This window comes from Erythrolamprus reginae, chromosome Z (genome assembly GCF_031021105.1).
Source record: "Erythrolamprus reginae isolate rEryReg1 chromosome Z, rEryReg1.hap1, whole genome shotgun sequence".
In the NCBI taxonomy this organism is placed as follows: domain Eukaryota; kingdom Metazoa; phylum Chordata; class Lepidosauria; order Squamata; family Dipsadidae; genus Erythrolamprus; species Erythrolamprus reginae.
Genome location: NC_091963.1, coordinates 83475444 through 83487474, shown reverse-complemented (window position 1 = coordinate 83487474; position 12031 = coordinate 83475444). Strand labels below are relative to the sequence as shown.

At 41.9% G+C, this 12031-nt stretch overlaps 1 protein-coding gene across 1 annotated transcript in view; it reads left to right on the top strand.

Annotated features, from left to right (window-relative positions):
- CLASP2 (cytoplasmic linker associated protein 2) overlaps window positions 1-12031 on the top strand; it is an 817644-nt gene that overhangs the window by 221947 nt on the left and 583666 nt on the right. Inside the window, exon 6 of the mRNA XM_070727408.1 lies at window positions 4498-4644. Within this exon, the coding sequence (XP_070583509.1) occupies window positions 4498-4644 (147 nt within the window). The remainder of the gene's footprint in view (window positions 1-4497; window positions 4645-12031) is intronic.

Here is a 12031-nt window from a genome sequence, read left to right as displayed (position 1 = left end):
CTAGAGCAATTTTCTAAGTCCTCAATACGTCCATGTAATTTGGTAGTTGCTTGAATCACATCTTTAAGCATGCTGTAGTTTTCCTCCACTTATGTTTCTATTGTAGTCAAGCATTTGTCAGTTTCTTCAAGGCGCAAACCCTGTTGTGCTACATTAGCTTTTATAGCATTTATTTGTGAGTGTTGTATTTGTGAGTGTAGCTTTAAGGTCTAGAGCAAGAAGTTTAGCAACTTCAATTGCCATGTTACTGTAATCCGGTGTTTCAAGGGTTAATATAGTTTGAGTACCTTGCTTGGTAATTAAGGCTTTTGCTTGGGAGGTTTGTTGTCTTTGAGATTTGGGATCTGGAGAGGGAGCTGCCATTTTGGAGAGAGTCATTGTATTCCTTGTGCCCTGTTCAGCTGTGATTCTAGGTTTGTGTCCGCTCCATAAAAGTAACATTCCATAAAATAAAGAGGCACCAGCTGTGGAAGTTCCTATGTGCTACGAACCTGAACCTGATTTTTGTTTATATGAGCTGTGGAGCAGGCTTTCTGGGGGAAGGTTGAATGAAGCTCTCAGCTAAAGCTGTCTGCCTACCAGCACCAGAACCGGAAACCCAACCTCTCAGCAGCTTTTGATACCATTGACCATGGTATCTGTTCTGTCTGGGTCACTCCAGAAGCCAATACCAACCCAAAAAGAGAAGCCAGACACACTGGTAAAAGGCAAAGGCAGTTTATATAATCCAAGGAAAACACAGGTAACAGAAAATGTCCTTACAAACAGGAAAAATGCTAGAACTTCAAATATATACACGAAGGGAATAGTCCATGAAGCAATACCAGATTCTTGCTGCCAAGACGGAGCTGTAGATAGCAAACAGATGCCTCCCACGAGTCTTCCAGACTGCGAGGCCACAAGCCAAGATCAGAGACGCTGAGAACCAAAACAGGTCACCTCAACTCCAACTGATAACACTCCACATGGCTTCAAGGCCTTGCCTGCCTTTTAAGCCCTGCTGATGAGGACCACACCCAAACCCAGCTGCTTCTAATTCAATGGTGATAATATCTCTTTAACTGTTCCTTTCGTTGCTCTGAACGTCTCTGTCTCATGTCAATGACCTAATGACTCTAAGCTACTGGCTGGGGAGAGCACCCCCCCGGGGCTCTCATACTGTTCTCCTTCATCCCATTCCTGACTCTCCTGTTCCCCGTCCGACTGTTCAGCCCCCTCCTCTGCGCTGTCATCCTCCTCCGGGCATGGAGCCAGCAGAGACACATCTGGTCCCTGAGCAGCCTCAGGCTGAATCACAACAGTATCCTTCTGGAGGTGTTGGGAGTAGGGAGGCACTGTTTTGTGGTGATTCTCCTCCTATCCCTCTGGTCGGTCACAGTCAGTGTTAGTGGGGGGTCAGAGGTCAGCTCCTAGTTCCCTCCCTTGTGGGGTTCCTCAGGGGTCAGTCCTCTCACCCCTGCTGTTTAATATCTACATGAAACCGCTGGGTGAGATCATCTTAGGAAGCGGGGTGAGTTGTCATCTGTATGCTGATGATACTCAGCTATACATCTCCACCCCATTTCCATTCAGTGAAGCAGTGGAAGTGATGTGCCAGTGTCTGGTGGCTGTTAGTGTCTGGATGGGTGCCAACAGGCTCAAGCTCAATCCCAACAAGACAGAGTGGCTGTAGGTGCTGCCTCCCAAGGACATTTCCATCTGTCCATCCATTACCCTGGGAAGGGATTTTTTACCCCCTCAGGGAGGGTCCGCAACTTGGGCGTCCTCCTTGATCCACAGCTTACTTTAGAATACCATCTTTCAGCTGGGGCGAGAGGGGTGTTTGCCCAGGTTTGCCTGGTGCACCAGTTGCGGCCCTATTTGGACAGGGAGTCTTTACTCACAGTGACTCGTGCCCTCATCACCTCAAGGTTCCACTACTGCAATGCTCTCTACATGGGTTTACCTTTGAAGAGCATTTGGAAACTGCAAATTGTGCAGAATGCAGCCGCGCAAGCAGTCATGGGCTTGCCCAGACATACATTTATTTCTCCAACACTCCGCGGACTGCATTGGCTGTCAATTGGTTTCCAGACGCAATTCAAATTGTTGGTTATGATCTATAAAGCCCTACATGACATTGGGCCAGAATACCTACGGGACCGCCTTTTGCTGCACGAATCCCAGCGATTAGTCAGGTCTCACCGAATTGGCCTTCTCCAAGTCCCGTCAACTAGACAATGTCGATTGGCAGGGCATAGTGGACAAGCCTTCTGTGTGGGGGCACTAGCCCTCTGGAATCAGCTTCTCCTGGAGATTCATACTGTCCCCATCTTTCTTGGCTTCCGCAAGAGACTTAAGACTCATTTATGCTGCCATGCTTGGGCCATTAGATTGTTGCCCTCTGGCCGATGAATGTGTGAAAGAAAGTTGATTGAATGGGAATGACTGCTTTTTATGGTTTTGGGATCTTTTTATATTTTTTAAATTTTATATTTATTTAATTAATTGGATTTAGGATGTTATGCTGTGAGCCGCCTGGAGTCCTTGGAGAGGGGCAGCATAAAAATCCAATCGATCGATCGATAGATAGATAGATAGATAGATAGATAGATAGATAGATAGATAGATAAATAAATAATGACTATGATTTTTTGTGATTAGTTTTACTTTAACGTTAATGAACCAGATGCCTCATTGTCTTAGAAATCTTAATGCTTTTCATGATTTCGGCATATACATCATTCTTAATGAGTTTTAAACAATTTCTTAAGAAATTAAAATGTCATTATACAGAACTCTGGGAAACCATTTCCATTCAATATTGTCTTCAGTACATCTTTTCATTTTACTATGCTTAAAACAGGATATTGAATTCCTATGTTTTAAGGGTTAAAGTGATCTGAAATGTTGCCTTCCAGTACATGTGCAAGGGTAAAGCTCAGTTACCATGGAGACTGCTAGAATAATGTGTTTCCTATCTTTCTCTTGCATTCTGATAGTAACATACTCCTGCATATAAAATGCTTAGAAGCGTATACCATTGGATGATTATGTGAAGGAAACACTTTTGACATTTTTGGATACACATTAAAATTGATGTCAAGTACCATAACAGTATAAATATGGTTGAGAGAGACAGAATTAATACTTAAACAAGTCAATAAATTTTCAAACCTTTTTCAACATCACATTTTTAAACATTTCTTTCTAAATCTAAAGTCGCAGTTTTAAAACACATTTCGCTGCCCTAAGCCATGTAGGGCTTTAAAGGTGATAACCAATCCCTTGAATTACGTCAATGATAGGAATGTGTAGTTTTATTCTAGAATGACATGGAATCTTTCTAGGGTGAAGCTTATAGGAATTACAGGAGTTGTATTGACAGAGTGAAAATCATAACTGAAAAAGATTTCAGAGAACTAGTGTTTGTGTCTGTTTCTGTGTGCACTGCTCTAGATTTTATACAATTCTGTATCAGCCTCGCTAATCTTGTCTATGATGAGAAACTATAGATTGATTTTTTCAATTCATGTATGATCCTGCCAAAAATATTTTTCTATAATTGAGTAGTGAAATGTTCACATGATATTTAGAATACTAAGTTTTTAGAGTATGGGTGTAATTTGAAATAAAAAACTAAAGCATCAGGGAACAAACTAGAAAGAAATGTTATAAGCCAGATGATACTTTCAGTTTTTAAAAATAAGTATCTTTTAAGAAAATTATATCCTATCAGATAATCACAAAATAAAGTATATAAATGTTTGGCCATGGGAATGAGTTTATTTGTGTAAAGAATTTTTTACCTTTTAATCTAGCAGTCGCTACCAGCAGATGATGTCACCTTGCAGCTGATTGGCTATTTCAATATCTAGTGCAGGCAAGAGACAGAAGGATGCCGGCACAAATCTCTGTGGTGAATCTGTGGTGTTTTTTCTCAGTTTGATATGGAATATTTTGATAAACGTTGAGATTATTCAACAGCATGGCCATGTGAGCAAGTAGGAATATTTTAGTGCAAGGGCTGTTGAAGAACTGTCAGAGGAATGAGGCGGCTGATCTGTAAACGTATCTGTGATTGTAAGTGTTAAAATCAGGGTGGAAGGAATTAGCAGGGTGTGTTCATTGGCATGTTGTAGAAAGATTGTAGCAGAAATGGCAAGTACGAGTAGTAGAGAAGCAATGTTTTCTTACAATAATACTGAATTAAATTGAAAATGTAAACTTTCAGTTGGAATTGTTAGATTGTAAGTGGACAGGAAATATATATCTAATGGATTTTTCTTTAGCTGCCAAAGATTAAACTTTAAGATGATAGATTCTATTATTTGCAAACCTATTTATTATATGAAATGAAATGACATTATTCTTTTCTTTTTCTGTTGTTGTTTGTAGCCTTAAAGTCGCTTCCATTTAATTGGATTTTTGCTACACTACAGCCGGAAATATTTATTGTAAAAACAATATAACATGGAGTTATAGTGCATGTTTTTCCTTTTAAAAACACATTTCTAGATAAAAGCTTTGATGAAGAAGAATCAGTGGATGGAAATAGGCCATCTGCAACTGCCTCAAGTTTCAAGGTCTCTACACCTAAAAAACCTGGAAATCCTTCAAATACAACAAAAAAGCCAGGATCTGCTGGTGGGCCCAAGGTTGTAGGTAAGGATAATTTAGACATCAGGATACTTTTTTTTATTTAATCAGTATGATATTGAAGACCTTTAAATGATAATGTATCATTCATAATTGCAGTATTTTGAAGGTCAAAAAGTGTGAAATATCTTCAAAACTTAGGTCTTAGATACAATGATGGCTTTCTATAATATAAACAATGAATTTAACATTTTGAATGGATGCACTAGCTTTCTAATTCTTCGTGACTAATAAGGAAAGCACACAGCTAATTGCTATCATGTTAGAAATCATACGTTATGCAATTAATAAACATTGACACACTCCCATGTACAGAAAAATTTCAAAATAAATAAAATAATCAATCCTAATTATATATTAGAGAAAGGAAGAAAAGCATAGAACAGACTATAATGATGTCTGTCATAAACTTGAGACTGATCATAAAGAGTTTTTTTTTAAAAAAATTGTTATTTTTTATAAAATTTATAAATGTTTCAGTAAATTATGAGTTGCAGGTGTATATTTTGTTCTTTTGGAATAATTGAAAATAGAAGAATTTGACAAAAATAAATATTTCCATTTCCAGATCTTTATTTTATCCACCAAACTAATAATAATAATAATAATAATAATAATAATAATAATAATAATAATAATAATAATAATAATTTATTAGATTTGTATGCCGCCCCTCTCTGAGATTCGGGGCGGCTCACAACAGCAATAACAATACAATACAATACAATACAATACAAATCTAATATTAAGAAAAAGAAGTTAAAATCCATTATTACCAAAAACAATCAATGCTACACAATCACACCACACTCAAATGCTACAAGTCAGAAGGGGGGGTTTACTCCCCCATGTCTGGCGACATAAATGGGACTTCAACATCTTGCAGAAGGTGAGGAGGGTGGGGGCAATTCAAATCTCTGGGGGGAGTTGATTCCAGAGGGCTGGGGCCACCACATAAAAGGCTCTTCCCCTAGGTCCCGCCAGATGACATTGTTTAGTCGGCGGGACCTGGAGAAGGCCAAATCTGTGGGGCCCAATCGGCCGCTGGGATTCGTGCGGCAGAAGACGGTCCCATAGGTATTCTGGTCCGATGCCATGTAGGGCTTTATAAGTCATTACCAACACTTTAAATTGTGTCCGGAAACTAATCGGCAGCCAGTGCAAGGTGCAGAGTGTTGATGAAACATGGGCGTATCTAGGAAGGCCCATGATTGCTCACGCGGCCGCATTTTGCACGATCTGAAGTTTCTGAACACTCTTCAGAGATAGAGAGCATTGCACTAGTCGAACCTCGAGGTGATGAAGACATGAATGACTGTGAGCAGAGACTCCCTGTCCAAATAGGGCCGCAACTGGGCAAATACCCTCCTCGCCACAGCTGAAAGGTGATGTTCTAATGTTAACTGTGGATCGAGGACACCCAAGTTGCGGACCCTCTCCGAGGGGGCCAATAATACCCCCCCAGGGTAATTGATGGACAGGTGGAATTGTCCTTGGGAAGCAAAACCCACAGCCACTCTGTCTTGTCAGGGTTGAGTTTGAGCCTGTTGACACCCATCCAAACCCTAACAGCCTCCAGGCACCGGCACATCACTTCCACTGCTTCGCCGACTGGATATGGGGTGGAGATGTAGAACTGGGTGTCATCAGCATACTGATGGCACCTCACCTCATGCCTTTGGATGATCTCACCCAGTGGTTTCATATAAATATTAAATAGTAGAGGGGAGAGGACTGACCCCTGAGGCACTCCACAAGGGAGAAACCTCAAGGTCGACCTCTGACCCCCCACTAACACCGACTGCAATCGGCCAGAGAGGTAGGAGGAGAACCACTGCAGAACAGTGCCCCCCACTCCCAACCCCTCCAGCCGTCGCAAAAGGATACCATGGTTGATGGTATTGAAAGCTTCTGAGAGGTCAAGAAGTACCAGGACAGAGGATAAACCCCTGTCCCAGACCCGCTAGAGAGCTGAGTAACTAAAAGTAATACTCAAAGGTGATACTGAATGTATATTTAGCATACATTAATTTGCCAGATAAAAATATTTATTTGAATTGGGTATTGTTCAGATAGAATAAAATAGAATATAATTCTTTATTGGACAAGTGTGATTGGACACACAAGGAATTTGTCTTTGATAAATAAAGAAGCATTTTAAAATAAGGTAAAAATGAATTTATGCTGTTTATGTTCATATAAATACATTTTTCTGTATCTTGCCTTCTATTTATCTAACTACTAAACCTCAAATATTCTTTCTATAAGTCTGCAATTATATGTTAAATCAACATGAGGAAATGTCCTCACATTTGGCTATATGTTAGGTAAGACAATATAAATGGCTTGGCATATTATTTATATTAAAAATACATTTTACTATTCTGCTGTTTTGGTTTTAGTATATATATTTGGAATAAACTATATATTATGACAAAATCAAATTATTTTCCAATAAAGCTTCTTCAAAGTGTATTGTATTACAATTCCTATTATTATTTCTTAGTAAAGTTTGAACCACTGGGGAAAAATTGTCTGCATTATCTGCAGGGGGGGGGGGGGTTCCCTTAAAAATTACTGATGAGAAATAGTAGTCTAGATAGCACACAAGAAGTTCTAAAGTTGCAAAAGTTATAAAACTGTTTCTAAAACTTTGCCCATGTCTTTGTGGGTTCAGTCTCTAAATAAGCAAAATATGCTTAAAAATATGTACATGAAAACTGTTTTGCTGAGCTTATTTTCACTATTAAGCTATTTTTATGCTATTTATATGTATGAAATGAAATTTTCATCTGTAAACACAGAGAAGTCCTACAATCGTTTACAACTTTAGGAAAAGATGGACAACTCATTGGAAGTTAAATATAGGAATGGAAAAATGTTTCTGTAAGAAAAATTATAGTAAGTAGATTAGCTAGATTAGACTAATTGCCTCACCTGGAGCTGAATTTTGCCATGTTGGACTCGGACCCTTGGAACATGGTGCTGGCAGAGCAATGAGCCGAGGCTGCTCCGCTGCTGGTCAGTCACAACTTACTTACTTCTCCCTCCCTCCCTCCTCTGCTTCTCACATCTCTTTCCTTCCTCTGCCCTCAGAAAGTAACAAGAGGAGGGAAAGTGACTAGCAGTGCTACCATGCTGCCATGCCACCAATGGCTATGGCTTTCTGACGCAGGGATGGTGGTCCCAGTGATATGGAAGCCTCACAGATTGCAAGGCCAGGTCAGCAACCAGGGCTGGAAGCTTGTCATGACTTGGTTGGAGCCTGAATCCATGGAGGAGAAGGAGTCAGAGCTGCGGCTGGTGGAGAGCAAGGAGGCATTGTTGGCTTTAGAGGAATGCAGGGAGGAACAGGATGAGGCAGCCCTGGGTCCCTCAGGCTTGGGACAGCTTGCTAGTAGGGACAAACAGGAGTAGAATGACTGAAAGAAGAGGTAAGAGAGGGCAGGCAGTGCAGATGAGGAATGATGGAGCTCAGGCAATGAGCAAGGACCGACCCCTCCTAATCCCCGAGCAGGGAGAGTGGAGAGAAAGCAGGAACAGCACAGGCTAACTTGAGGACTCAGGAGGAGAGCACCCCACCCCTCTTCACAAAGCACACCTGGGGACAGAGACTTAAGGAGATGCTGTGGGGAGGGGTGCTTTTCAGGAACAAGTGCTGAATTTTTAGAATTTTGGGTGCTGTTGCTGACATCTGGAGTTTGCTGGACTTCTTGCCTTCTTGCTGCCTTGCTCCTTTGCTTCATTGTACTTGTTTTCTTGTTCCTTTGCCTTGTTGGACTTCTTGCCTTGAAGCCAAAATATTTTGCTGGACTACTTGCAGCCACAGGCTGCTGGAAGTGTATGTGTGGGCTCCGTGATTTGCCATAAATGTGGGAGTGGTAAAGAGTAGTGTCAGATTTTGGCCTCACAGGGATTTTGAACTATCAACTGCCTATGTTGCCTCCGTGCCTTGCTCTGGGTCATCGCAGTTCTTTTCATTCCTTTCACTAAAGCCAAGGACATGAGAGCTTCAGCAGCCTCTCAGCTGTTCAGCAGCAGAGAGTCGGATAGCCGGCCACATTTCAGGGCAATTTGATTCTCCCGTCTCAGCAAGTCAGGCAAGAGTCTGCTCCATTTTTCTACTGCAGTCATTGGGGGCTCCCCCTCCCCCCTTCCCATTCCGCCTTCATTGTCTGGGTATTTTGAGGGTGATTGATTTGCAAGGGGTTTTTCCCTTATCTCATGCCGACACTTCATTCTGGTGCCTTTCTAAACTGCCAGCCTTTCTGAATTGTTTGCCACCCATGCATCACTTTTCCTGCTGCTAAGGAAGCCTAGTGCTAGAGTAATAATCATCTTTTTGGAGCGTACTCGAGAGGGCTCAGGCTGCTTATTATACCACCTGTTGTGAGTTCTCCTTGTCCACTTCAGGCCATGTCTAATTCTTAAGAGGATGTGCCAGGCCCCTCTCAGGAAGCTGAGAGCAAGAGTGAGGCAGAAAGTGGCTGGGGAGAGTCTGAGGGGGCCTGACATTGGGAGAATGGTCTCAGTCAGATAGTGGGGAAGACATGTTAGTAGAAAACAATTGGATAGATTTTCACTATAGAAGAATGACCAGAAGGCGAGCGGAGATCCAGAGTAAAAGATATCAATTCACACCTTAGCTCTTTGAGGTGTGATGTCACTTCTAGGCAATATAAAGAATAGAATAGAATAGAATAGAATAGAATTCTTTATTGGCCAAGAGTGATTGGACACACAAGGAATTTGTCTTGGTGCATATGCTCTCAGTGTACATAAAAGAAAAGGATACATTTGTCAAGAATCATGTGTTACAACACTTAATGATTGTCATAGGGGTCACATAAGCAAGGAAGAAACAATCAATATTAATAAAAATCTTAGGATGCGAGCAACAAGTTACAGTTCTACAGTCCTAAGTGGGAGGAAAAGGATGATAGGAATGATGAGAAAAAGCTAGTAGAAATAGAAGTGCAGACTTAGTAAAAAGTTTGACAGTGTTAAGGTAATTATTTGTTTAGTAGAGTGATGGTGTTCAGGAAAAAACTGTCCTTGTGTCTAGTTGTCTTGGTGTGCAGTGCTCTGTAGGACGTTTTGAGGGTAGGAGTTGAAACAGTTTGTGTCCAGGATGCGAGGGGTCAGTAAATATTTTCACCCACCTCTTTTTGATTCATGCAGTATACAGATCCTCACTGGAAGGCAGGTTGGCAGCAATTGTTTTTTCTGCAATTCTGATTATTCTCTGAAGTTCTTTGTGCAGTTCTGATTATTCTCCAAAGGAATGGGGTTGTGGGAAATGGGGTGTGGAGCCTCAATGTTTTTCTATGGAAGAGATGAGAAACTGGGAGTGTGCTTGAAAAGAAGTTTTAAAATAATGATTTCTGCCTCAAAAAGACAATCTGTGGTCAACGCTGTGCTAGGAAAAATTTTCGATGAGCTAATGCATATGTTTTGAGTAAATGGGTGTTATCTAAGGAATTTAGATAAAGACTGTGTTTCGCGTGCTTCCCAGGCACTGATCAAAGCTGGCTCTAAATGAGATAGAATCTGCTCCTGTGCTACTTTTAACCCTGCATTTGAATTCATGTATTGCTTGAGTTTGAATAAAGAGTGAGTTTTATTAATAAATAAGTGATTTTCCAGAGATTGGAATTTATCGGAAGCCCACGAAACAGAACACCACCCATTTAAAGATCCCTTTGAGCTTGCTCAGGAGGTCGGGGATAGTGAAACCTCAAAGCATGAGGTCAGAGCGGCCATTTTGGGGGAAGGGAAAGGCTTCCGGAGACCATTTTATTTTTCAGTTCTAGTTCATTGTGGCAGAGAAGAATAAGTCTACTGGCAAACATCACAAAAAGTCAAATCACCCTTCCAATAAGGATAATTAGTCCTCTTCTTTGGGGAATATCTTCACTAGATCCCATCAATCTCAGGTCTCTTCCAAAGCCACTGGAAGGGCAGAAAAGCACAGGAACAAGGCCCTGCAAAATATTTACGATAAGTCTGCAACGGCAGCCTCCAACAAGGATAGGGATAACCCTCCCAAGTATCCTAATCCCCAGCAGACTGGCTCAGTTTAAGCTCCTGATCTGCCCAGTCCAAAACCTGATTTGTGGGGACCTGCAGGCCTTACTCCAGCACGAAACATAGATTCCACAACACAAGCCCAGATTGAAGCTACTGTGGCCTTTCAGACCTCTGAGCAACCTCACACTGCAGTTCCTCTGGCAACCCTTGACCCTGCTCAATTGCAACTTTTCCATTGCCACACAGTTCAAAAGGCGCTCACTGCCAGACTACAGTTTCTAGCTGTTCTCCTTCCCAGGGGCCAAGGCCATTAGTCTAGGCCAGCAGCCATTCCATGTCCTATCAATTGTTCAGTTAGTCCTGACAATTCCTCTGGTGCTTCAGAATAAGACAGTCAAATTGATTGGGTGGAGGAGGAAGGCAGTGCTGTTTTTGAACTTTCATATGAAAATATGGCTTCAGAACAGCCAAGTTCTTCTGATGTTTCCTCCTAGTTTATTCAAGTCACTGCTATTCAAAGCCTATTAAGTGGCAGGCCTAGAAGTCCCCAACAATAATTTATCCTCCAATGCCGGAGGCCAATTGGTCCTCTTTTCTCAGAGTTCACTCCTGAAATGAATTTCATTCCGGCTCCTCAGCTGTTCCTGGACACTGTGCAAAGGCAGTGGTTCTCCCCTCTCTACTTCTCCTCTAGATAAAAACCTTTTCAATGTGGCTTCAAATTTATCTGACATGCTATCCCTACAGTGGATGGTCCTATCTGGGTCTTCCACTCGCCGACCACTATGCCAGGGGAGGTAGAAGAATTGCTCAAGCCGGAAGATTGAAGGATGGAACATGCCCTCACTAAATCTTCCTAGCTGCAGCCTGGGCTATTAAGGCTTCTTCCATTTCATCCCTCTTTGCTAGGGCAGCTCTTATTTGGCTATGTCAAATTCAGGAGCACATTTCAACCTCAAATTTAAGGGTCCAAGACCTTGACAAGGTCTTTGCAGCCACTCAATTTCTCACTGATGCCACTCTGCATGTCTCTTGCTTTGCCTCTAAGGCCATGGCCTCATCAGTGGTGGCCAGACATATGCACTGGCTCCATCAGTGATCAACAGATTCTAGACATAAGTGGCGCCTAGCCTCGGGCCCAATCAAGGGAAAATCTCACTTTGGCAATTCCTTGGAACCCATCCTGATGAAGTCTTCCCTCTCTTTCCAGACAGGGCTCACCTTGCACAGCTCCTTGCTATAATTGACCCTTTCTGTCGGCTGACCAGGGCTCCAGCTTTCCCTTGGTCACAGGTCAGTATTCCTCTTGTCAATGTCAATCAACAGACATAGTGAGCAGGGGAAGGCTGTTTAGACATCCGAC